This window comes from Amborella trichopoda, chromosome 5 (genome assembly GCF_054954075.1).
Source record: "Amborella trichopoda isolate Santa Cruz 75 chromosome 5, AtrichopodaSantaCruz75HAP2 v2.0, whole genome shotgun sequence".
In the NCBI taxonomy this organism is placed as follows: Eukaryota; Viridiplantae; Streptophyta; class Magnoliopsida; order Amborellales; family Amborellaceae; genus Amborella; species Amborella trichopoda.
Genome location: NC_142340.1, coordinates 22,093,657 through 22,121,605, shown reverse-complemented (window position 1 = coordinate 22,121,605; position 27,949 = coordinate 22,093,657). Strand labels below are relative to the sequence as shown.

Here is a 27,949-nt window from a genome sequence, read left to right as displayed (position 1 = left end):
AGAACACTGAACCAGTGGCCGTACAAATCGCTCGATTTCCGCTTAAAAAAGGGCAAGTGGCCGCCATTTCCTTGTTTCAGAGAGAAATTCGCATGAGAAAAGAAAGCGATGGAAGCTTTCTTTATGTGCAGAGAAAAGTGAAGCAGGAGAGAGTGAGAGAGGATAAAGAAAGCTACATATTAACCAGGTCGATTTGGGCCCACGAATAATTCATTTGGGTCAGTATTATAGTATTATTATTGTGTTATCACCGTTTCTCTACTGCAATGGACGGCGGATTTGTGAGGTACTCCTTATATTTGGTGGAACCCACTCTACAATCATCACACTTAAACTTAACGGTGATGGTCCCTTCGGCCGTACTGTGCTCCAACCATCACATGTTGCAATTTGCATGCCTTGAATTTCTTGGAGGCTTACTTCTTATAAACTGAAGAAATTAAAGTTAAGTAATCAGGATTCATCAAATAAATATGGGATTGTCTAGAAAGAGATCATTTATCTTTTGTGCATGGAGGTCATACACCGTATTTCGTCTACACTCTTTTTACATTCTAGATTTTAGGCTTTCATTTCATCTCAACTTTCTCTCTCAGTTCTGATTGATCTTCTAATGGAGTCTGATGGTAGTCCAGAGCTGCAGAAGAGCACCAAAAATCGAAGGGAACGAGCTCTCAAAACCCTAAAAGGTCAGTACTGAAATATAGTTAGCTTATTATTCCTCTATTTTTCTGAAAATTATGATGGTGTGATTGAATTGGATCATTTATGCACTGGTTTTAAGTCGATTCTATGCTTTTATTGTTTGTTGCAGAATCTCCAGCTGAGGATAGAGCGGAACGCCTTACAATTAGCCAAGTCATGGCCCTCTCGCTGGTGGTATTGGCCATATTTGACCGTTGTTTCTTACGAGCACAAGGCACTATCATCTTGTGCTGGGTCATCATGTGGAACACAGGCAGAAAACCGCTCGGGAGGCAGCTTTCCAACAGGAGAGTCGTTCGTAGACTCCTCCTGGACTGTGACCATGTGGCAGGTTTTTGGCATCTGGAAAGCCTTCTTGAGGCTTTCCAGGTGAATCTGTCTGTTTCGGATCAGGGCCTCGATGTGCTTCTTTAACTGGATGCAACACATGCATGCATTCGACGGTTGTTCGAGAGCCCCACGCTCAACGCATGAGTGACCCAGAGAATCAGTCACCGCACCGACCAACTGGCGATTCCACTGGGGACACGCCACCCTATAAACGGGGTTCCCACTCTTCTTCTCTCTACTGGGAACCCTCCATTGGGGACACGCCCTCCTTCTAAAATCTCGATAGGTTCCCACTCTTCTTCTCTCCTTCAAATCGAGGACTTTTTCATCCCCATATCCAGTGACTCACTTGTCCAAAACATTGCCGAATTTAACAATGTAAGCTTTCTTTTACTTGAAAAAAGATGCCATAAGCTTTCTATGTGCTTTTCTCAGCTGCTTGTTACCTTGATCACGTTGGCCTGATTTTTCTCTTTACCAAGTTGCAATAATTTTTTTAAGTTTGTGACCTTTTGGCTGTTACTTTTTTTCCTTCTCAAATTTGGATTACTGATTAGTAGCATTAGATGGAAATTGCAGGGCCGAACTGAACAATTTTATTTGGAGCTACCCAGTAATGCCATAAATAGCTTTTAACTTTGATTGTAATTCTTTATGATGAATTGTGATGATACTTCTCCTCTACCTTATGCAAGCCATGCGTGAATATCAAAGGTTGGGAAACAAGACAAGTGAGGATTTTTTTGGCAATTCTTCCAACTGTGCTATTCTTATTGGTGAACTTGGACTGGAAATTAAATTTTATCTACTTAGTTCTATTCTGCATTCCAGATTCTGAATATCATTGTGTATATTTTTTTGATAAATATCATTTTCATCTTGATAAAGCGGCCAATATGTAAAAGCCATGTTTCATGAGAAGTAGAGTTTTCCAAGTTTTTATTTTAAATTGAAAAAATATAATTGAGGTTTATCACAATAGGAGATTCATATTATGAATCAACCAACCCTTCTATTTAAAATAGGAGTGTTATCCAAATTAAGGACTTATAAATTTCTTATGGTATGGATTGCAGCCAAGGAAATCTTTATATACAACAGTTACAAAACTTGTAGAAAATTCTCTTGACTCAGCAGAGTCCATATCTGAGCTTCCATGGATTGAAATTACAATGTGGGTACACTAGAATTTCTATCGTTATTTTGGACATAACATTTTTTATGGGATTTTCCTTAGACTCTAAGCTTCGATGGATTGAAATTACAATGTGAGTACACTAAAATTTCTATCTTTATTTTGGACATAACACTTTTGTTGGGATTTTTCCTAAACAATCAGAAGAATTTAGTCCATTTAAAATTTTTCTGATTAATGTGTCATCAAGAAAATTGATTACTATCCTTTCTTGAATTCCCCTTTCCCCTCCAAAATCGCCTATGGTGATTTTATCACAGAAATGGTTTTTATAGCTTATGTTGGGTGCTTTGTATTGTTTATTATCTAAATAATATTTTATGTTTTTGCTGTAAAGTTTCCCTTGTCATGTTTGAATCAGTTGAAAAAGTTTATAGTTCGTACTTGTACTATTCCTTTCTGGATGAACAGTTTTTGGAGCATCAAGGTTAGTCTGTTGATATTTGGGGGAATGAAATGCATTGGCTGTAAATTTAAAGATATAGGTACCTCTGATATTGTTTTGTGGGGGATGATATGCATTGCTATAAATTTAAAGATATAAGTACCTCTCCACGGCCGTGACCCACATGAATTTTGCCAACGGGGATCATCTTTTCTATACAAAAACATGGGTGGATGCAATTTGGTTTTATCGCTTATTTGTTGTTTTTTGTTGATTTTCTTGCACAAACAAGAAAGGCTTCTTCATGTATCTGACATCCTGGTATATTTTCTCCCTTTTGTGGCCAATTTGAGAGCTAATGCATGAGGGTACTTATAAAAAGAAACACTGATGCACAAGGATTTCATTATATTTCGTGCTTATTTTTTTTTGTCATAATATTACATTGTTTCGTTTTATTTTATACTCTAATCTATTCATAGGGCTAGGAACTCTCAGATTATGAGCTTGTTGGGCTTGATATTGCAATGAAGAGATCAGTAAAACCAAGTTTAATTCCATGATTGGGCTTATTGACCATAAATGTGTCGATGAAGAGCTGTATGATGATTTCAAAACTGTTAAGGCCCGAGAGGTACATTTCTGTCTCTTGTCTGTATCTTAATGCTTGATAGGATGAGTTGATCATTTTTCTGAATTTAGTACCGACTGCTGATTGAGGAACCCAATTGGACTTTTCTCATCTTGACTTGACTTAATTTATTTCGTTCTATACACTCTAATGTTTTGCATGCATGACCTATTGAAGGTTTGCTTTGTGCTTTGTAATATTTATGCTAGAATATAGGATAAATGATTTATGTTAGAATATGGGATACATGATTTGGTTATATAGTTTTCCTTTGCATTTATCTGATGGAACTGACTCTGGGGTTGTGGTTGAATACAAACGTCTGGTTTTATTTTTCCATTTTATTAGAGGCCACTCATAAACATGTTTTAACATATCATTCGTGTTTGTTTGAGCATGAAACATTTTTTATCTTGATTGTGGGATCTCTTGCAATGAGCTATTATTCACATTGGGAAGCTATTCTATACTTAATTATTAATTATTTGGTTGTTTTACTTGTTTTTTCTAGATTCATGAGAAACAAGGTTGTGTTTCCAATTTCGTCTCAGATATAGCCATGACTTGCAATGGTGCAGTGAAAGCAATTTTATGCCCCATCTATTGGTTCAAAACATTATTTGGAAAATGTCTACTAACTTGTGCTGTCTAGGAAGGCAAAGCAATTTTATGCCCCATCTATTGGTTCAAAACATTATTTGGAAAATGTCTACTAACTTGTGCTGTCTAGGAAGGCTTAATTCAATTAATTTTCCAGATAGCAATATGCAACTGCCTTCTTAAAATGACATGACATGCATTTTATGAGAAAACAGTGATAGCTTCATGCTCCATTTTTATGTTTTTTCTAGAAACATCTTGCGAAGGAAGCTCGAGATCAGGAGATTCAAGCAAAGAATATTGCTCATGGAAAGATGATAAAAGAAACTTCAAAGAGCACCAAAAGTCGGGGCAATGCTTCATTTTTCAGGGTGACTCGTAAAGTATGCAATACATATCTTTTTTTCTTTTGATGCCATGGTGAGAAAAGATTCTTTTGTATTATTTTCTTGAATTTACAATATGCAGATGTGCATGCATAGTTTTATCTGTAAGGCATACGATCTGCTGATCAAGTGTTGGACTGTTTGTTTTGGCTACTTGTTTAGCTACATTTTAATTTAGATGATCATGCTGGAGAAGCAATGCAGTTTCTCAATATTGTCAAATAAATATGTATGATCTTGAATGGTCAGTTTCCACTTTTGCTGATCTCTTCAATATATATCTTGACCCATGAAAATTGGGGCCATCAACAATACATGGGCTAGCAATTTTGATGTTCTTGCCATTTACTTTTATACAAAATCATGCATACATGCTTAAGTGCATGTGTGTGTATATATATATATTGTCACGCCCCAAGAATTTACAATACTGATATTCTTGAGATGTGATGGTCAAAACATAAATACATCTCTTGATAAGATAAATTTACAGTGACGAATTCTTACAAAGTAACAAAAGAAAGTTTAAGCACAATTACAATATCTTTCAAAGTTGATCTTGATGAGCACTCAAAATGAAACCGTAGTAATACTGAATAAAATGTTTGATGAGTTTGGCTACTCAGTAGGTGATCATCATAATCTTAAAAATAACCATGGTTGAAAGATATCAATATTTTTAAAAAGGGGATCTATTAACAGAAATGCATTAACAGTTTCACTTTCAAAAATGCATAATTACGTATAATCTGAATAATTGAAATGCATATAACATTTTAACGGCAGTGTATAATTCAAACGATTTCACAAAATACCCTACTGGCGTCCCAAGTAGGTCACCTATATACCCCATCAGCATCCTGATGGATCCACTTAATCCCTATCGGCGTCCCAGATAGGTCCACTTAATCCCTGCAGATCTACTTATACCTCACCGGCGTACCGAATGAGTCCACTTAATCCCTATCGGCGTACCGGATAGGTCCACTTATACTTCACCGGCGAACCGAATGAGTCCATTTGCATACTTAAAGTTTTTTTAAATCTCTTTAAACATTCGAAAGCAACAATATCATGTACTCAACATATCACTGGAATTATTAATGTGAATTTCACTGAAATCATTAATAACAGTCACTTTCAATAACATTTCAAAAATAACCAGTCAAAATATTTCAGGCTCAAATTTAGAAAGGTAGCAGTTCGTAAAGACATTCTAGCATAATTGCCAATCTCATATGTATAGAAAAACTCTTATAAAAACTCAAAAATATGGAATTATCACAATTATGGGATGTCAATTCCCAAATATTTTTCCCAGACAATGCTATAATCAAATGCAAAAATATCAGTTTTTAGATAATAAGGTAGTCATTTGCATATGAATTTTACAATGTCTAAATATTCAAAAACAGTAGAAAGAAATCTCACAATTTTAGTAAAAGCAGAACTATTACATTTATTTCTAATAATTTTATTTCTAAAATTTTCTAACAATAGACAAGAAAAATAAATAAATAAATTTATTTCTAAGAATTTACAGCATTTAAAATTTCTAATATCATAATTTTATTAAAAAGATTATTTTTCAAAATAATGAGGTCGCTTGCACATAAAATTTATCGCGCCTAAAAGTCATGATAATAAGCAGAAATAATTATTTCATTTCATTTTTAAAAAGAACGGATTATTTTTCAAGATAATGAAGTCACTTACCTAAAATATTTGAGAGGGAGCTTCCGATAAAATTTTGGCTAGAGAGAGAAAAAGCTCACTACGTTTCGACTAGAGAGAGAAAGATCTCAAAAAGTTTCTAGAGTGGGAGTCCTCGTCTCTCCTATTTAAATTCTTAAGACACCTTATTATTTTATCTTATTAAGTTACACCTCATACATGAGGTGTAATAATTATATTACACCTGAACGTTTAAAGCCCACGTCCACACTAAGGACGTGGCAAAGAAGCAAAAACTTAAACCAAAAGCTTTTGAAAGTAGTGATGGTCCTTAAGGACCATCATGATCATATGGACCATCACTTATTAAAAGTTTCTTTTCTTCTTTTTTTTTTTTTGAAAGTTTAGGATTGTTATATATATATATATATATATATATATATATATATATATATATATATATATATATATATATATATATAATTAAGTGCATGTGTGTGTGTGTTTTTGTTTGTGTGTGCATGCGTGTATATATATATATATATAGGAAAACACTACAATATATATATAAAACCTAAAAAAACTCCTATAGGCGAAAGACTACAGTGTTTCGCCACCGCCACAGACTTGGTATGTTCGTAACGGTTTATTGAACAGACTCGCAGCGGACGATGTACCCTCCGTTGCAGTTCCGCATGAATTTTTTATCGCCATGGACCTAGTATGTCGATGACGGTATATGTTGTACCGTCACGGACATACTAGGTTCGTGGCGGTAAAAAAACGCACTCCGCCCAATTTTTCCGAACAGTAATAAGCCTATGGGTGAAAAACATTGTTCATTTTTCGCCTATGCCACAGACTTGCTATGTCTTCGGCGGTTTATTGAACAGACCCGTAATGGACGACGTCATTCGTTGCGGTTCCTCATGAACTTTTTGACCGTCATGGGCCTAGAATGTCCGTGACAATACCCGCCACGGACGTGGCAGTCGAAAAACGTACACCGTCCTATTTTTTTGGACGGTGATTGGTATATGGGCAAAATGACTATAGCATTTCGCCATAGGCGTTGCTTATATATATATATATATATATATATATATATATATATATATATATATATATATATATATATATATATATTCCGCCACAGACGTGGCGATAAAAAAATACATGCCATCAGATTTTTTCGAATGATGATTGACATATAGGCAAAATCACTATAGCATTTCGCTCATAAGCATTGCGTGTATATATATATATATATACATATTCCGCCACAGACGTGGCGATAAAAAAATACATGCCATCAGATTTTTTTGGACGATGATTGACATATGGGCGAAATCACTATAGCATTCGCTCATAAGCATTGCGTGTATATATATATATATATATATATATATATATATATATATATATATGAAAAAATCTTTCGAACGCCTGTACGCGAAAAGCATCAGTTATCTCGCTGCACCCTACTGTCCATTCAAATTAATTCAAAATAACGGTTGGGATCTGCTCCAAAACCCAGCGCGCGAAAGGTTGCGATAGGCTCAGAAGCTTCAAACCTATCAAAATTTCACCTTCTACCCTCGTCTGCTTTGCTAACCTACCTTCTCTCTCGTTCGCCTTGTCTACCGCTCTGCGAAGGTCCCCTCTCTCCCGTGTGAAGGTTCCCTCTCTCTCGTGGCCCTCTCATCTCTCTATGCTGCTGCCCTCACTCTCTCTGCGCTGCTGCCCTCACTCTCTCTGCGCTGCTGCCCTCACGCCGTCTCATCGCTCGCCCCCTTCTCTTAAGGCCTTTCTCTCTCACTAGCTGCTTTAAAGAGAGAAGAAACCTTCTTCATGGAGGAAACCCAACAGGTTTTAGTTCTTTCTCTATTACGATTTTGCATATCATTTTTACTTTCGCCATTGATAAATGGAACGCGAGTTCTCCATCTCTCAGCCTGCATTAATTCAGTTTGTATCATTTTTAGGCTTGGTATGGATTTTCTTCTGTACTCTTTTACCCAATTTTTTTCTGGTTAGTTCTCTCTCTATTACGATTTTGCACATCATTTTTCCTTTTGCCATTGATATATGGAACGTGAGCTTTCTATCTCTCAGCCTGAATTTATTCAATTTGTATCATTTTTAAACTTGGTATGGATTTTTTGTTGGGCCCTTTTACCCAATTTTTTTTTGAATTCAATCACAAAAACAGAGGTACAATGGTGCAATTGAATTTTATTACTTTCATTTATCATTGATTCTGAAAGAAAACTGAATTAGATTGTTATAAATGGGTTTCACTGCATAATTTTTATTATTTGGATCTATAACTTGAAGAAGTTGCAATGAATACAGCTGAATGCCCTAATAGAAAAAATATTTCCCGACTTTCAATTGAAATTTTGATACAATTATTTGGTTTTATGCCATGCTTTTATTCTTTAAATAAATTTGGGTTCAATATTCATTTCCCTGTTCTGTGTTTTTTTTTGTTGGGAATTTGAAGTTGGTGATGACCAGGTAAAATGTGTCCATTGATAATTCAATACCTTTAAAAATGTTGGTGATCTCCAAATTTATTTCACAGGCTGCCAAAACTATGCTGTGATCATGGTCATCCTAATGATTTAGTTCTGATCATGTACCCTAGCATTTTAAAATTGTCTCAACGCAAACTGGTTATAATTTACACTACCAAATAATTTAAGGATAAATAAGAGATTACATGAACATCCCAATACCAATGAAGCAAGAGAAAATATGTATGAAAGAATTAGAAAAACAAATTACATCCTCTGCATATGTTGAAGAGTTTATATTCGATATTGTCCTGCAAAGTTCATCATTCTTCAAGGTGTTTTTGATTTCATCAGAACTAACTGCAAACGAAAATAAGAGATCATTACAATTTCAGAGCATCAAAATAATTACTGAACTTGTGTGACCCAATAGGGGGGAAGCCACAAATTTCTAGGCAGCTATATCATTTATTCAAATTCTAGCATGAACAAGCTGTAGATTCATAGACCTAACACTACGTATGATAAAATTCCATTAAAACAAAAGAATGGATAAAAAAATGCACCTATTGACTCTAACTAATCCTTTTGAAGCACCTAACTTTCTTCATTTGCTTGGATTGATCTTTCAGATAGTAAATGTGTTTCTGCATTGTGCATTGTTCTCTACAAATGCATTAGTATAAGGGAACATAAGATTCAAGTGTTGTGAAACTTGACACAATCTAGTTAGCATGCTAGCTGATATTGTTGGCAACCTTTGACCTATGTTGTGAGGGATATACTTCAACTACATATCCCAACATTATTGCACACATGAATGTTAACCATGAAGTATCTGTAAAAGAAGAAATGTGTTAAGATGAATATTTTAAAACAATATCTGCTGTCAAAGAATTAAAAGTTTAATGTTATCAATTTACATTTGAGGAATCGGCTTGCCGGACAAAGTTAAGCAAAGATGAAGGACTATAACACACCATACAGAGAAAATAAACCAATATGATGCAAGTGAACTTATGCAGCAAGTTTTAGGAAACAATTAGTTCCAGTTTATCCATGCTTTGTCTGTTGTCTGGAAAATTGAGGATTCAAGAAATTCCAATTTCAACTCAACGAACTACGTTTCTGGGTTGTTCTGCTGCATCACCTATCTATTGGACCTTGAGTATCAAATCGTGCACTCAAATTCAATTGTTACTAATAAAAAATGAAAAAAAAAGGATATATCAGATGCCTTGAACATGTAACAACACGAACCATCACTTGCTGAAAATTCAAGAATTTTTCTTTTTTTTATAGTACTTTTTAGTTGTAATTTCTTTGTGACTTGTGTTGAGTAAAGTCTACTTTTTTTAAGTTGACAACTCTTGGCATGGAATAAGCCTTAAAAGAAAGAACTATGGGCACCTTTTGTGCTTTCTTTTCTTTCCTTCTTAACTCTTCCATTCTCTAGCGATTGAATTATATGCAAATACTTTGCTATTTCAAATATATGGCTGGTATTTCAACTGAGTGGTGGATTTTAGTATCATCGCTTTTTATGCTTTTCTCTGGTTGAACAGTGTATGAGTTCTTTGGTATGCTGGTTTTAGGAACTAATGCCTATGGAACCATCAGTATTCAAGTCATTTTCTCTTGATCATTTAACCTGAATCTTTGTGCAGTCTTCTCAAGCGGTAGTGAATCAGCTTGTACCACCTAGCAGAGGTTTGTAGTTCTGAGCCTTTAATACTTTGATACTTTAGACCGAAGCTTTCAGGAATTAAAACTCAGATAAATAGTATGTTATGAAAGGAAAACCCACAAAATTGTTTCTAATTTATAATCACTGTGAAGACGAATTCTTTTCTAGACAATGTTATATGGCGCTTAACTGATCCAAAGAAAAAAGGTACTCCAAGCTGCATCCATGGTGTGTTCCCATTGCAGGATGGTTGTTTATCAACGTCCCTAGTTGAATGTCCCTATGGGCCCCTTGACTTCGAGTATCATGTACAATAGTCCAATAGCAGTGATGTGCTTTCCCTTTTACTATATTTACTAAAATGACATATTCCTCATCCTCGACATGCATTACTTAAATTGCAGCCTACAACCTGGAGTTTTATACAGATGTGCAGGATTTGTCTTATTTACAATACCACCTTGATCGAGATCCATGCTCTGCCAAGTACAGGTTTGGTGCTTCCACATCAGGCCTTATTTCTCACTTTGCTTGAGCCAAAACTACCTCACTCTTCCTTTGCAGGAAACTCACCAAAGAGCTATGCGAAGTTATTGAAGATTATGGTCTGGTCAATTTCACCAACATTGGATATTCAGGTATCTCAGAGAATGTGCTTGCTGCTTCCAATGATGGCACAAGCACAGAGGACGGTGAGCAAGCAAGAAGGGTAGTCTTGATGTTCTTAGAGCGGCTTTCCCACCCTTATGGTCTAAAAAAATCAGCAAAGTAGCAACGAAATAATGAGATGGTGTATGGAGAACAAGCTGCCATGGAAGTACTGATACAACACTTTGAGCCTCATTTGCAAAATTGGGGAGAGTTTGTTAGGCTTCAGAAGATCACCAAGACAACCCTAAAGATGAGAGCTTGGCTGAGAAAGCAGCTGCTCAGAGTTTGCTGTAGAGAGTATCTCAGTCACTTAAAACTAGCTCGTCTGGAGAGAGACTCAAGGACATGATTCTAGAGAGAGGGATTACTGAATTCGATGTCGAGAGGTGTTTGACCTCCTTGTGTCTTTTTTCCTATTTCATGAGGTATTTGACCTCCAGTGGTTTGTAAATGATTGTAATTGGTCGTTGTTTAATTAATGGTAATCTAGTGAATTGTAAATGATTGTAATTGGTAGTTGTTGAATTAATGGTAATCTTTTGTGAATGAAATTCTCTGGTTTCTAGTATTATTCAGTTTATGGTTTTTTGTTTTTTTTTGAGACACACACATAAAGATAGAGAGAGAGAGATAGAGAGACAAAGAGATCTAGTCATCAACTACAATGAAGCACATATAATCTCTTGTGAATGAAATTCTCTGGGTTTTTTTTTTTTTGTATGCCCTCTGGTGCGGTAAAAGGTGAGAATGTATCAAACGTTCGACATAAAAACTAAAATAAAGTGAGAAATGTGGCGATATAAATGCATTTCATTATCCAAGTAAACCTACATTGCACACGTTAATGAATTACATGGAAAAGATATAAATGTCACACATATGTTACCAAAAAGTCACCAAATAGGTTCTTTAGATGCCCCATAAAGAGGTCATTTATATGCCCCTATAGAGTGGTCCTTTACATGCTCACAAAATTACATGAATATTGAATATTCACATAACCCCCAGAGTCAACTACAAAAAAGGGTATTTACAAGTCTCCAAAATTCAAAAAATTAGTCAAGTCCTTTACATTCGCCATAATTAGTCAAAAAATTAGTCAACTAGGTTCGAGGTCCTTAGTAGCTCTACATCCCACGTGCCTTCATGGGATAGTTACGTTTGTCATGTCCACTCTTATTGCAAACTTTACACTTCCTTCCAGTGGGTGGCCCGTCCTTTGACTGTTAAGCTTTTGGCCCTTCCTCCCAGGAAGGCTTTATCCTTTAGTCCTTGGTCATCCAACTGCTCGTGCATATGGTGGATCGAGTATAAGGGGGGAGGCATTAACTGATTTAATACTGCCACATACTTCATCTTCAACGGCATTACAATGGGTGGAGGCTGATAGTGTATGAGTATTCGACAAAGACTCTCTTGTTGCATTGATCTCCTCAGCTAACTTGGAGAAACCCAACTTCACTTTTTCAAATAGATCATCATTATCTAATGTTGGCTCTACAATTGTTCTCACAATATCATAAAGCTCATGACGTCGAATGAGACTCGAAAATTTAGATATAGTCGAACAACTAGCACCACATTTGTCTTTGACACCCTTCTTTGCATCCATTGTCCAACAGCTCAAAAAATGTAGTTAGATGGTCATTCCCTTTCATATAGAAAACCCTATCAATTTTACGTACTTATTATAACAATCATAAACTTCATCTTCGCCAGTAAATGCCATTCCTATCGTCGGTTCGATACTTGCACCTCTTGTTAGGGCTGCCTCAGCATCTATAAGTAATGGATCTCCTTCTCCATTTATTACAACTAGGTCCTCATCAGATGGAAAATCATGGCAAGCTTCATCCACTATAGCCTGAGCACCACACTCATTCCCATTTTTTGAATTAGTAATGTTGAGGGGAGGCATCCATGACGCAAGGATAGTATACTTGTCCAACCTCTTTTGTTAGCGCTGGCGTAACAATGGGCTGTGTCGGGATCTGATCCTTTGATCGGGAGCTACTCATCTCGCATGAACCTATTTGCACCATTAATAACAAGTAAGCAACATAAAACCCCAAGATTTCATTTCAAACTTCAATTCTGGAACTCAGAGCTGAAGCTGAAATTAGATTTCAGTCTATAAAGAATTTGAGTTAAACAAAAAATCAAAGGGCAACTACAGAATCTCTTCATATTCTTGACTGAACTTCAGCCAAATCCTAGATTCAATTGCAGGAAAATTCACCATTGTCATAAAAAGGATGAGAAAACCAAGTTCATATCTTGGTTGAATTATGGCCATTACGGCCAAATCACTTCTATCAGTCTCACTAGCCAATTGGACATGAACCCACTTCCCCCAAAAGAGAACAAATAAAATAAGTGGAGGTAACTGAAGAAATTAAATGAATATGACCAAAAATTTCATTTCTCAAATTCAAATTCCCAACAAAAAAAATCACAGAACAGGGAAATGAATATTGAACCCAAATTTATTTAAAAAATAAAAGAAAAGTTTGCATTGTGAAATAGAGAATAAAAGCATGACATAAAACCAAATAATTGTATTAAAATTTCAATTGAAAGTCATGCATTATTTTTTCTATCAGGGCATTCAACTGTATTCATTGCAACTTCTTCAAGTTATAGATCCAAATAATAAAAATTGTGCAGTGAAACCCATTTATAACCATCAAATTCAGTTTTCTTTCAGAATCAATGATAAAAGAAAGTAATAAAATCCAATTGAACCATTGTTCCTCTGTTTTTGTGATTGAATTCAGAAAAAAATTAGGTAAAAAGGCACAACAAAAACTCCATACCAAGCTTAAAAATGATATAAAGTGAATCAATGCAGGCTGAGAGATGGAGAGCTCACGTTCCATATATCAATGACGAAAGGAAAAATGATATGCAAAATCGTAATAGAGAGAGAACTAACAGAAAAAAATTGAGTAAAAGGGCACAGAAAAAAATCCATACCAAGCCTAAAAATGATACAAACTGAATTAATGCAGCCTGAGACATGGAGAGCTCTCGTTACATATATCAATGGCGAAAGAAAAAATGATATGCAAAATTGTAATAAAGAGAACTAAGACCTGTTGGGTTTCCTCCATGAAGAAGGTTTCTTCTCTCTCTAAAGTAGCTGGTGAGAGAGAAAGGCCTTGAGAGAAGGGGGCGAGCGATGAGACGGCGTGAAGGCAGCAGCGTAGAGAGAGTGAGGGCAGCAGCGTAGAGAGATGAGAGGGCCACGGGAGAGAGGGGACCTTCACAGAGCAGTAGTAGAGAGGGCGAACGAGAGTGAAGGGAGGTCAGCAGAGCAGAGGGTAGAAGGTGAAATTTTGATAGGTTCGAAGCTTTTGAGTCCATCACAGCCTTTCCCGCGCTGTTTGGGGTAGATCTCAACCGTTATTTTGAAGTAATTTTAACGGATGGTGGATAGTGGTGTGGCGAGATATATGTTGTTTTTCGCCGATAGGAAAACTTTTCTTTTATATATATATATATATATATATATAATAGTTGGCTCATATATTCATATGAGCTAGTGGGCTATTTATTTCAAGTGATTTGGATTTATAAAAAAATAAATAAAATTAAAGCGTTACTGGATAATCGTGATCGTCAGATCAGCCTATATACAATCTAGACCGTTGCACTCATATGTTTATATGAGCTAGTGGACTAACCCCAGCTTTATATATATATATATATATATATATATATATATATATATATATATATATATATATATATATATATATATATATATATATAGTTATGTTAGGGTGTTCATTTTATAGAGTAATTTATCATTGAACTCAACAAATTTTGAATACTTATATACCTTTGTTTTGTATATGGAGATTTTTTTTAATGAGGGTATTTTTTATCACTTATATATGAAGATTTTTTTTAAAGAGGGCATTTTTTATCATTAGGAAAGATATGACATCATTTAAATAGGTGTGATATAACTCACATGAGCCCACTAGTGTGCTCCCCGGTAGGTGTGATATAACTCACATGAGCCCACTAGTGTGCTCCCCGGTGATGCCACATTCCTCACAAAAATTACCCTTATGAAAGGGTTTATTGAATATAATGATAAATTATTCTACCCCACACATCATCATCATTGGGTACCTTAACCCCTCCCAAATGCATATAGGTCGCACGTCAGAGGCAACTGCCATCAGCCTCCCCACAAAGTCACGAACAACCCAATTGCAAACTAAAGGTCCTGGCTTTTATATGGCCATTTGAACCTCCCATTGTGAGATGTGGACAATTCCTGCATCTTTTCAACTTGAATGGTAGGGATCTTCGTTGAGTCACGCTTCTTATTTTTGGGCTCCAAAAGTGCTAAATTTACCCCTCTATTTGAATTAAATTGGAGGTTTGCCAAAGTTGTCAAGAGTTTAATACATGACTTATTTTGATAGTCCATAACCACATAATATGCTGCAAAATAGATTTCTCTCTCTAGCTTGCTTTTCTAGTCCAAGGTACTTTTTCTTTTCTTTTTTTTCCTTTTTGTGTTATTGTTTTTACAACGATAAACGGAGTGGAGAAACTAGGAGAATGAACATGCCATTTTTTTATTTTATGAATTTTAATATCTTTATTTCCCAATTTTCAGGGTAAATTTTTTTTGTGAATTTTTTTTAATTTCATAATATTAAAATTTATAAGGGGTTTTATTTTTTTAATCATATTATAAAAAATAAATTAATGAGCATGTCAATTAATTTAATAATATTAATGAACGTGTCAATTAATTTATAAATCTTAGAATGTCATGTTTCCAAATTAGTATGTCGTATTCAATGAACCTCATCAATAGATTTTTTTAATTAAATTAATTTATCAGAGTCCCAAATTAAAAAAACTGTCGTATAAAGTTTATTGCTATTTATTAGTAAAATGATTTTTTTGGTAGATTTTATTTCCATATGTATTTTTATTTTTATTTTTTTTTGTAACTATTGCATGTTGTCGATAAGCAATTTTTTTTTTTTTTTTGGAATTTTGATGTCTTTATTTTCATTTTTTTGGATAAAGTTTTTTAGAATTTTTTAATATCATAACATTAGAATTTATTGGGGGTTTTATTTTTATTTTTAATCATATGATATAGAAGCATTTTCTAATAAATTTTTAATCATGTTCACTATAATATTATAATTAATAATTGTACATTGATAATCTTGTATTTTATTTATTACTTTATTTACATTATAAATTATATAATGTATTGTTTTTCTTATAGTTGTAAATACATTTTTAACTTAGATGATATTATAAGACATTTTAAATTTGTTCTTTTGTATAGTAAAATAATTATAAAATATAAACTAACAATTTCAATTTCATTATATAATATTATAGTTAGTTAGGTTGTGATAATTTTGGATGAGTAAAGCAAATTAATAACTATTTAATACTTTGATATGATTCTAATTTCATTTTATATGGGAAATTATTATTTTTTATAATATTATATTATAAATAATAATTATACAGATATCTAGACAAAAAAAAAATCAGTATTCCCTTATTTTTACAAAGTAATGAAAATACATAATGCATTACTCTTAATTACATTTGGAAACTAAAATAACACTATTTTTAGATATTTATACTTCACCCATAATAATTCTATGCTTCACCCATAATAATTCTATGCTTCACCTTTTGTGTGATGTTAATTGAATAGTTAACAGTAGTTCATACAGGGAAAGAACATCTCCATATTCATATATTGATGTAAAAAAAAGAAAGTTCTTAATGGAGTACCCCCATTTCTTATTGGATTACTAAAAAACAATATTTATAATGAGTTTTAATAATTTTTTGATTTTTTTAAGGTTGAATCAGACCGATTCGGCCTATTCCCGATTCAAATCACCGGTTTACTGATCCAGATTGGTTTTTGGGGTGCCCGATCTGGGGCACCAATCCGCTTTTTAAACTACTTTTATATATATATATATATATATATAGAGAGAGATAGATATGTACAAGCATGCATATTGAGGTACACATGGACATGTTAAAGTTTGTTTTTACTAAGAGATGAAGTTTAAATATATGTGCTAATAGTAGGTTTTATGTATGAAAATGTTTTCAGTTTATGTAGTATTTTATGCGTTTATACATAAAAAGTCAGATGCGTCTACTAGTTGGCCTACATCCCTGTTGTATGTATCTATCAACTTGCACACAAATATGGACATTTGCATTTAAGCTTTATAAACTCATGTGTAATGATGTCAAAACTCAAAATGAATGGTAACGGGCCTCCTGTGCTCTTCTACCTAACATGGAATCAAGATCCATGGAATGCCTCCCAAGCTAGTGCTCTCCCTAAACAACTCGGCCCATCACTCGCTTTACTCTCTACTCTTTCACAACTTTCATTTATTTGAACTCAGGTATTATCCTAATTGTCCATCACTATCTAAGTGTTAGGCTAATAGAGATGACTTACATTTGGAAAGGATTTGTCCCCTGTTTTAATTTTAGCATTTTGTTTTGGGTTTGCTTGGTGCCTGGTGTTCTATCTTTTTAATTTCCTCTTTGTTATTTGGATAAAAAATGTCGAGTCATACTTGCTCTTTCAAGTTGGGTTAATTAATAATGTAAGTTTAATCCTGTAGAAAAGAAACAAAATGTGCATCAGTTGAACATAAAGGGAATATGTATCAGTGTGAACTGTTGAAAAGAAAGAAAAAGTAATAATGCAATCCTATTGAAAAGATGGAAATATGTATTTGTTCATCAATTAAATATTTGGATTATATAGAATCTCGTGGTTGTATGAATTATTCACATTGGTGAACTATTGTGCAGGACAATGGAAAAGGCATGCCACATGAGGACATGCCAAATATGTTTGGAAGGGGTTCGTTGTCATCATAATGTTTCCTTCATATACCTTCATTATGGGAAAAGAATTGCATCACATGGTTGTTGGACTTGGGGCAAAAATGGTAGGCCTGAAATTTACTTTTTATGAATTTTTCTTTTGTATGTCTGATCTTTGGTAAAAGTTCACATATTTTCCATGAAAAGCTATTGTTATAAGACCACCAGCTCTCGTGCAATCATTGAGCATCTGCTTTGGTTATACTATTGACTTCCTAAGGAGTATATATTATTACGAGTTGGTCTTTTTTAATCGTTGCATTATTATCAAGAATATTCATTTATCAAGGAGGAAATGTAATATATGTGTGTCAACTTAGTTTACACTTTATGCAGATGATGCCTCCTCCACTGGTTACACTTGTGGGGGTATCTTCTCCCAACGATGTAAAGAGATGGGGGCATGATGAATTGAGTCTCAGATTTACTTCACAGAAAATTGAAATTTGTATTCCAAAAGTAAAAAAATGCTGAATATCTTCAAAGAAAAGCCTGGTGCTAAACTTTCCATGGTCAACCTTTGGAATGCTTAAATTATACCTTTCTGGTTATTTGTAGGTGAGGGGGTTTAGGATTGGCTTTGGTACCATACATGAATACAATGTTCTGGGTCTTTGCGTGTTCCTCCATCTCATTTTGTGGTTTCTTTGGGACAATGCATCATTGAATTTCTTATATTTGGGTGAGTTATCGCGTAACTCTAGAAAAGGTCATGTCAATCTGTGACAGGTCAAATACTGTGTTAGGCATCTCCCTGGCTGCAGATTTGTGAGAATTATATAAAAACAAGTTTAATGTAGAAGCAATATCTATGCTAAGGTGATGTCATTTAGTTCTCATATTTGACATTTGACTAATATGGTCTTATGCAGGAATTTATTTGGTCCAAGATGAGTACAGGGCTTCCTATTGAAATTTTGTCATCATTGAGAGGCCAGAATTATATGTCATTCTGTCGGTTGGATATTGATATTCATAGGTGTGCCTTTGACTACACATCAATTTTTTCTCTATTTTCTGATAAAAAACCTACTAGAAGAAACAGTAGCATTGTTAACTCTTTATTAATGTGCAAATGGGTTCTCTCTTTGAAGTCTCCTCATTCATAGAAAGTTGATGTACAGATTGTAACTTACTGACTTCTCTTAACCATTCAGGAATATTCTTCATGTTCATATACATGAGAAGCGGGAGAACCAGGAACAATGGCATGGAGCAGAAATTCCGGTCATTATAGAAGGGAACTGGACCACATATAGAGTAAGTGGTATATGGACTGAAACTTAAAATTTTTTCACTACTATTCAGTTCATATTAGAAGCAAACCTGACTACTTATAAGTTATCATTTGGACTGATACTTAAATTTTCTGTGACTTCTTTGGGTCTTTCCCTGACTTGTGGCATTGTGCTTTCACTTCTTTACCATGATTGAGAATTTCTAAGAAGCCTAGCATGTTGTGTTGATCTATGAAATTATTGGTAACTCTTGACTATTGGTGGGGGATAAAAATGACTTCATTTTGTAATGAAATAGACCATCAGGATCCAAATGAAGAAAAATGACAATCTAGATTTTATATGGAAAACTCATTAGGTTGCTATTTTTTTGTGATTAAAAATGTTTTACTTTTGAAACTTCTACGAGTACCACGTAGATCTTCATATAATATTTTTTATTCTTTTTTTTTTTCTTCTTATGTTGCAGTCAAAGATTCGACATTATATTCATCAGATGGTTGTAATACTCCCTATGCACAGTTTCTTTTTAAATTCATTTCAAATGCAGCAGAGTGAGTTTTCTTGCGTTTTTTAGATTTGCGACGGTTTTCATTCTATTCTGAGTTCATACTGATTTGTCATTCTTAACCATACATGGGATCCGTCCAATCCAAGGCCATTTTCTTATGCTTATAATTATACTGCAGTAAAACTGTCACTATACATTTTGCTCGAAGAACAGATGTAATGCCTCCAGTTCCTGTAGAAACAAAGCACCACCCATCTGCTGTGGATATACTACTTATCAAACGCCTTATTGCAGAGACTTCCAAGCAAAATCTGTTGCAATTCCTCCATCACGAATTTGTGAACATTCGTAAATCTTATGCAGAGCGTCTAATTGGTAATGATTATTACCCTGTGTTTCATTTTCATTTTACCATTTCTTGATGATTAAATAAAGTTTCCAATGAAATTCCGTTGCATAGTGCTTTTATTTCTTATGGACCAATATCTCTCTAAAATGAATATTATTAAAAAGAGTCACCCTCTTCAAAACGTCAGGTTGCTTAGAATGCTCACTTGAGAATTACTCATCATTCTAAAGCTTTCAGATTCTTTTTCTAGTTGCTACTTTACAGGAAAAATGGGTTCGGATTTCAACCCTAAAATGGCTGTGAAATCCCTCTCATCTCAGCAAGTAGTTCGTATTAATCAATTGTTCCGCCAGGCTAAATTTGCTGATCCTAGTGGTGATGTGAGGACTCCTTGTTATGGCTACTGTAACTATCTTGAATTTAATGGACTGGCATAGGACTAATAGTAATCACAGTGTCTTAGTCCAGCAGGAGAGTACAACCTTCGTCTGGGGATCATCAAGGAGTTGCTCCCTGACATGGTTACAACCTATGCTGGAAGGTTGTGGTCTTTATGCTTGATCTTGATTTCCTCTAGCCTCTGAGAATCCAATTGAACATTTTAGATTTTTGAAAAAGTTTGTGATAAGTTTGAAGATACTCTACGATTGTTTTCTAACTTTTGATGGTTCTTACCATTCTCTACATTTTTATAACTTGGCCCCTTTTTACAATAATAAAACATGGTTTATTTTGTATGGTACTTGTTTTACTACATTGCATTATCGGTGTTTGTTGCCATGTGGTTGATTTTCATGTCCCTTCCTAAGCGGCCCTCAAGTGTTTGAAGGTCATCCATTTATTGTTGAAGCAGGAGTAAGCCTGGGTGGGAAAGATGTTAAGCAAGTAGGTTCTTTGTGGCACAATATGAGTTATTTGTTGCATAATATGATTTATGTTACTGCCAATGATTTGCATGTAAAGCTCTGGTACCTTTCGTTTTGGTATTTTTATTTTTGGAAATGGTTAGCTGGGTTTGTTAGATGAAAATGTATATTCTTTTTAGAGATGTCTGATGCACTCTTCTAGGTAGGCCTTCATGTTTGCAATGTTTGTTGGGTGGTCATCACGTTTTCCTCACAAGTGAAAATATATATTTTGAGTTTTCCACACACAAACATGCACACATGTATCACATTTTATCCAGTATTTCAGTCTTAGATATAAGAAATTACTTTAACTCCATCATGGCTGATCCCAATCTGGTCATGCCGGTCCCAAGCAGGGGTAAAGGAGGAGTGTTGTATTAGGTATGGCAGCCAACGTAAAACTTTACCACATTTTTCATGAATCCTGAACCTATGAATGGCATAACAAGATTCGTATAGTCAACCCCAAATAGTTGGGATAAGGCTCGGATGATGATGACGATGATGCTAATATAGAAAATTACTTTAATATTTTCATCTATAGAGGTAAAAATATATCTGAGAAACTTGTTATCTTGCTTTCCAAATTCACTAGACAATTTCTTTAGTCTTCTAGAATGCCCACAAATCCATCCCCTCGTGAAACCAACAAATGATTCAGGCAAAATACAAGACATGCCAAACCAGTCAAGAGGATGCTCTGAGTTTTCTAAGCGGAATATCCTATGGATGATTAGATGATCAATTGTTTCATTATCCATCAGATGCAACAAACATGGGTGGGAGAACAAGGCTGCTATATAAATATGGTTGATATATCTAGGATTAAGTCTATAGTAGAACACAAGGTAGCTTTGGAGCCCTTGAAACCAAAAAGCATAAGGAAATTTTATGATCGCCACACCACCAATAGGTGCTCGATTAAAGGACTTGACGGTCCCAAGTCTTCATGTCAGCCTCCGCAATTAGGTGGAAAGTGGAAACTACGTTAGTAGATGGCATAACTCCTCTACATTGCCATCATTCAAATCCTTTCTAAACTGCAGCAATACCCTACTCCCCTCTTTCTCAAAATAGTCCCTGACTTTATCCCCTGCCTCAACTTGTTGCGCCACAATGTTTTCATATTAGAAATTTCTGCCAATATTGTATGAACAAGTTGGATGGGAACTAAAGAATGATGCCTGTGGATTGAACATTTGCCATTGGCCAACCACACCAAAGCTAATAGGGCATTGATACTTTGATCTCTCTCTTTCTTTGTGTGCGTATGTGTGTGTACATGCGTGCGTGTGTGTAAGCACACAACATAAATACATGAGTCTTTCTCCCTCTCTCACACACACGTACATACATGTACACATTTCTAAGTTTATTTATATGTAAAATATGTCAACATTTTATAGGTCAATATCCTTTTCTAAAAACTTTAAATCGTGGGTAAACTGGTGGACCACCCCATGTAGTTGTACTTGCACCCTTACTATTCCAGGCTCTTATGGATTTAAAACAACATTGTGAAATACAAATACTTACATATTTAAGTCTTATATGTAAATATATTAACATTTTTTTAAGACATAATCATCTTCGAAGACTATAAATTTGGCAGTCAACATTTCGCGAAGAAAAAAAAGAAAGATTATAAAACTTGGCTAAAACTGGTTTCTGGAGGTCTGTCCTTCGAAGCCGAGATTTCTTTATACAATATGTGCATTTCAAGGGTGAAATTTTGGACAGGCATTTGGTGTGGCCATACACCTCTCAGGGAACAGTATCCCAATGTCTTTCTTATTGCCCGTGATGATCTTACCTTCGGCGGCCGACAATTTTAGTGTCTCTGAAAATATTCATTCGTGGTCACCTAATTTTCGGACATCTCTTTTCAACCATGAGCTTGAAGACTTTAGCTCCTTGGCCAGCAGAATTCAATTGTATTCCTCTTGCTATCTGGAGTCAATAGGATTATCTGACCCCTACTCCCTCAGGTTTGGTCTCCTCCTCCTATCACACTTTCACCTCCCCCTCCTCCTTTGGCCACAACTGTTATATAGCCTCAAAAGCTTGGAACCCCCTTACACCTCCTAGGATCCAGGTGCTTTGTTGGAATGCACTGCACGGGAGATTATTAACAGTTGATCAACTTCAAAGGAGCGGGGTGCAAACCCCCAATAGATGTGTACTTTGTATGGAGGATGAAGAATCAAACAGTCATCTTCTTCTACACTGCGACTTCTCTAGAGCAGTATGGAGAGGCATCCTGAAACTGTTTGATTGGGCATGGGTCATCTTGAGATCTGTGCCCCAACTTTTTTAAGCTAACCTCCTCATTCCTTGGCCTAAGGCTGGAAGGCTCCTGTGGAAAGGTTCGATCTCATCCACTATCTCGGTACTGTGGATTGAAAGAAACCACAAAAATTTTAGGGGAGTAAGATCCATGGCTGCGCAGTTGGCGGAGAAAGTCAAGAATTTAGTGGCTTTCTGGGCAGCCAATCACACACTATTCAAGAACTCATCATTCACTGATTTTCACAGTAACTGGTAGAATTTGTTGTGCCTTGCTTACCCAAGAATCTCAAGGACCTCTATGTGGAGACCACTGGATAGGGGAGCCTTTAAGCTCAATTTTGATGGTTACTCCCTTGCCAATTCAGGGCCCTCAGGCATCGGGGGTCTCTTCTATGCCAGTGATGGGGTGCACTGTGTTGTTATTTTTCTGTCCTATTGGAGTTGCAGACTCCACTCTTGTTGAGGCTCTTGCCCTATTGGATCACCTTCGCACATGTAAAATCTTTTGGATTCACAACCTAATAATAGAGGGAGACACCAAGAATATTATCTCTTGGGCTTCTAATCACTCATCTTGACCGCGGCGTCTTGATGATATCTTCGAAGAAATTTTGCATTTAACCTGTGCCTTGATGATTACTTGGCACCACGTGTATAGAGAAGCCAACTCAAATGCTGATCGGTTGGCTAAGGATGGGACCAGCTCTAACTCCCCTTTGGGGACTAAGAGCCACCAATCCTTCTACGCCCCTCTGAGTGCTTTTTTCCCTTTACAAATTTTGTTTATTTCGTCCCTAATTGGGATTGTATGAAGTGACCCTGTGGGGTCACCATACCTCTTGTAATTTTGGTTCTTATATAGTACAATGAACTTTACTAAAAATAAAATAAAATACTTTGCTAAAACTAGTGGACCACCCAAGGATTTCAAATGTGGGATTCGGACTTGATGCAGTTGGGAGTTCGAAGCGGGACATGGTCCTGAGGCGGCCACATCATATGCGATGTCAAGAAATTAAAAAAATTCAAAAATTTATAAAAAAAATATAAGAATGTGTGGAAAACACTAATTTTTTAATTTATGCGATAGTAGAAATCCAAATTTTAATTTACTATTTTTCTCTAATATGAGTCACATGATAGCCTAGTAGTCTAATAAAGAGTAACATAGTTTGTTTTGTTACATGTAATATCAAGTAATCCATTTCATCCTAATAGTAACAATAATAATTTCACATAACATCCAAAGACCAAAATACTTTACAATGACAAGTTGAAGACACAACCTCACAACCACAACCTAAACATAACTTTCAAACTCGAAAGGCCACAAGTTCATAACGTATAAAATATAAAAAATAATAAATATACTGAAGTTCAATAAGTCAATTTGACAAGTCTCAACTCTCAAGTTCTAATAAGATAAGTTTCAACTCCCAACTAACTCTCAAATCCCAATTCCAAAATTTCAAGAAATTTTGATTTCTAGGGTTTAATATCCTACGCCTTGAATCCTTTGTTACTTGTTGCATCTTCAGCATAAAACCTTCAAAATGAGTCCCAAAACAATATCAAACAATCCACCAAACATTCAAGAACAAGCCCCCATTATTTTTCAAAATATTTGGAAGCATAAAAATCTTTTTGTTTCTTTTTATTTATTTATTTATTTATTTTTTTCTCCTTAAAACCATAGATGTTGGGTTCTAAGGGTTTTTGAGGGGGTTATTTCCCTTTACGGGGAGGAAATAACAATTTTTCCCCTACCTGTTGGGCAAAATTTTCGGCCACAAGCAGGCCGCATATGCGGACGATAGCCTTGATGTGATGCGGCTGCCTTGCAAATTCCGGCATATGCTGGTGGTGGTGATGCACCCAGGGCTGCGTTAGGCGGCCACATTTGATAACAATTAGACCGCCTAGTATAAGGTTGGGCTGGACCCTGAATGCTTTAAGGCTCTATAGGATCAAATAACGAAGTAAAATATCTCCCTTTGGTGAAACTTCTTGAGGTTCTATTTATCAGTATCTTTTTCTGTTTTTGTACACTGCAAGCCAACCAATTCACTTTTTGGTTTCTATGCAAAGTCAAGGTTTGGAAATAATATCTGCATTGTCAGACCAGCTGATTTAGTTTGTAGTTTTTATGCAAATTCAGGGTTTGAACATATTTCGTTTTGCTAATCGTATTCCACTTCTTTTCGAGCAAGGAGCTGATGTTGTCACCAGGACTGCTGCATGGATGAATATTAATGAAACTCTCGTTTCATGAACTAATAATTCTTAATTCACTAAACCACTTTTCTTGAACAGCTGGAGTTGCTACAAGATAAACCAAAACCAAGATAAGATGGGTGTCTTTGTTAGCATTGTTGGTACAAAAATACCCTTCAAGGGAACTGGAAAGGAATACATTGGTGTTGATATAAATGAAATTGTTTCCGCTGTAAAGGTAAAACTGTTGTGATATATATGGTTGCCTATTTACATATTCCCAAACAATCGATGGGTCATGGAATTGACTTTCTGCTTGACTATTAATTGTGTTGTAATCCAGACTTCCATTCAACAATGTTGTAACCGGTTGAAGACAAAGATAGTGAAGAAACTTCAAGCTCGTGAACGACTGGAAAGGAAGCGAAATTTGACCAGATAAGTCCTCTCCTCTCTCAGTATACTGCCCCATTGAAATCTCTGCTGAGAATGAGTAATCGTAATGGAGATTCCTACTGATTACTTTACCAGCTTGATGAAAGATTTTTAAATTAATGGAAAACACTAAAGCACACTTAAGTTTTATGGAATATTCCCTTATTTTCAATCATGGCTATACAAACTTTCAGCATTTGAAACGGTTTTATGATCATAATATTCCCTTTATTGCAATCTTGCTTCAGCCCCTCGTTGCATCTGTTCTCGCTACTTTAGCGTCATTTGAACCCTTGTAGACATTTTGTGTATGTTATCATGTTTTACATTTCCTTTTCCTCTGTAGGACCTTTTTGTGATCACTGTGTCAATTGATCTTGTTCTTTTTCGCCCATTGATTATTTTCTATGACATTTTTGGCCTCTTTTAGCTACATTTCCGATGCTTCTAGGTCAATATAAGAAAGAGAATGTGAAAGAGAATGTCCAAAATATAATGAGAAGCCTCTCGCTCTTTTTTTCCCTTTTAACAGTTTTACATACAAGACTATATAGACTTAAATTTAAAGAAAGCTGAAAATGATTATATATATTTCCTCTGTAGGACCTTTTTGTGATCACTGTGTCAATTGATCTTGTTCTTTTTCGCCCATTGATTATTTTCTATGACATTTTTGGCCTCTTTTAGCTACATTTCCGATGCTTCTAGGTCAATATAAGAAAGAGAATGTGAAAGAGAATGTCCAAAATATAATGAGAAGCTTCTCGCTCTTTTTTTCCCTTTTAACGGTTTTACATACAAGACTATATAGACTTAAATTTAAAGAAAGCTGAAAATGATTATATATATATATATATATATATATATATATAGATATCATTAAATATAATAATCACTTTTGGATTCTCCATAAAACTACCTTGCTTCTTGCGCAAGAATTGTCATCATTTAAAACAAAACTGCCTACAAGTACAAGGGGCTGATTCTGTTTAGATTTATGACAACATAATTTGTGGACATTTTGAGAAAGAAAAATTGAAAATGGGTGGTGCCTCTCATATTTTAAAAAATAAATGAACTTAAATTTGAAACATCTTTTCATAATACCCGTATGGTTTAATCCAGGTTGATTATGAGATGGCACTAGAAGAAGACATTCATATATCAGCATAGGAAGGAACCCCCAAGTTCTTGGACTTCCATCACCCTGTTTGTGTCTTTAATCTCTTTATATAGACTTTTGAAATATGATATATTAGAAGTATATTGATTGTTCCCCAATAATTAAAGAATTTTTTCTGTAAATATTGCATATTTGATTCCATCCATACATCTTTTTTCTTCACTATGAGTTCCAATATTGATAAGAATTCTAATTTTTACTATTCATATGTTATGGTGGCTTGCGTAGGCTTCTGGAAGTAGGACTTGCGTACATCAACAGTAATACGATGAAATTAGCCAAAAGGCTTTTGAACGAAAGACTTAGGGCTTGCGTACTTCAGTAATAATACGACGAAATAAACCAAAAGGCTTTTGAACGAAAGACTAATAAAGGTTGGGCTTGCGTACTTCAGTAGCAATACGACCAAATAAGCCAAAAGGCTTTTGAACGGGACTAATAAAGGGCACGTCGTACCGACCAAAAAACGCTAGTTGATGGTCTGCCCTCGCTAGTTGTTGGGCTGCCCCCTAGCATAGCCTGAGGTAGCGTGTCAAAGCTCTCACTGAAGAGTTTGCTATTCGGAAGCCTCTAATTTTTTATTTTTTTTTTAAATGACTTGAGGCTCATTCTCTAGGTTTTTTTTTTTTTTTGTCCTTAGTGGTTTAGATCTTTTATTGATGAGATGTGCACATTGCTTTCATTCTTTTGTCGTGTCAAATTTGCAGGATGGATGGACGATCCAGATCCTCTTGTACGAGAGATCTGGGTGGTCTCCCTTAATAGTGGAACTTTGTTAGGTTTATGTGGTCTTTAAAAGCTTTATGAATGTGTATTGAAGTACTTTTATTATAGTGAAACATAAACTTAGTGAGAGTGTGGTACTTCGAGAACCATACTAAGCGAATGATATTTGCTTATACAGGACTGTGCTTATCGATCTAAGCTAGTTGGATAGAAAACCCAAGGTACCTGGGCATAAAGAATTAACCGAGGAGGGTTTTGAGTTAGCCCTTGATGAGGTCGGAGCTTATGCCTAGATGAGTAAGCCGAGGGACTGTGTGACCCTTGTGTGTGATGGTAGGCCTACTGAGACGGGGGCCAAAACCTTATTCATGTTTCATCACACAGTATGCATATCGATAGATCGTTC

General features: G+C 35.2%; 1 protein-coding gene, 1 long non-coding RNA gene and 1 pseudogene across 4 annotated transcripts; 2 read left to right on the top strand and 1 right to left on the bottom strand.

Moving 5' to 3' along the window:
• The first annotated feature begins 613 nt into the window (after nt 1-613).
• On the top strand, nt 614-26,979 carry LOC105421483 (DNA topoisomerase 6 subunit B-like; annotated as a pseudogene). Its single transcript, XR_016055216.1, has 18 exons — nt 614-689; nt 815-1,074; nt 1,189-1,413; nt 2,112-2,209; nt 3,144-3,249; nt 4,098-4,229; nt 17,616-17,667; nt 17,718-17,755; nt 18,563-18,669; nt 18,848-18,950; nt 19,398-19,511; nt 19,572-19,814; nt 20,053-20,168; nt 20,244-20,329; nt 20,598-20,673; nt 25,144-25,233; nt 25,297-25,437; nt 25,543-26,979. The product of XR_016055216.1 is annotated as a DNA topoisomerase 6 subunit B-like (transcript).
• LOC110008156 (uncharacterized) lies at nt 7,353-11,314 on the top strand. Of its 2 annotated transcripts, XM_020673838.2 has the most exons (4): nt 7,382-7,775; nt 10,093-10,135; nt 10,517-10,604; nt 10,677-11,314. In XM_020673838.2, the coding sequence occupies exons 1-4, from the start codon at nt 7,758-7,760 to the stop codon at nt 10,882-10,884; spliced, it is 357 nt and encodes a 118-aa protein (XP_020529497.1). In that variant the 5' UTR covers nt 7,382-7,757; the 3' UTR covers nt 10,885-11,314. The 2 variants fall into 2 exon arrangements, 1 of the variants encoding a protein (XP_020529497.1); XR_016055257.1 differs by adding an exon at nt 7,892-7,938 and having other exon boundaries at nt 7,353-7,775; nt 10,093-11,314.
• LOC148782018 (uncharacterized) lies at nt 11,659-14,088 on the bottom strand. Its single transcript, XR_016056317.1, has 2 exons — nt 13,859-14,088; nt 11,659-12,792 (listed from the first exon to the last, which is right to left on the bottom strand). It is a non-coding gene; the product is annotated as an uncharacterized LOC148782018 (long non-coding RNA).
• Nucleotides 26,980-27,949: the final 970 nt, after the last annotated feature.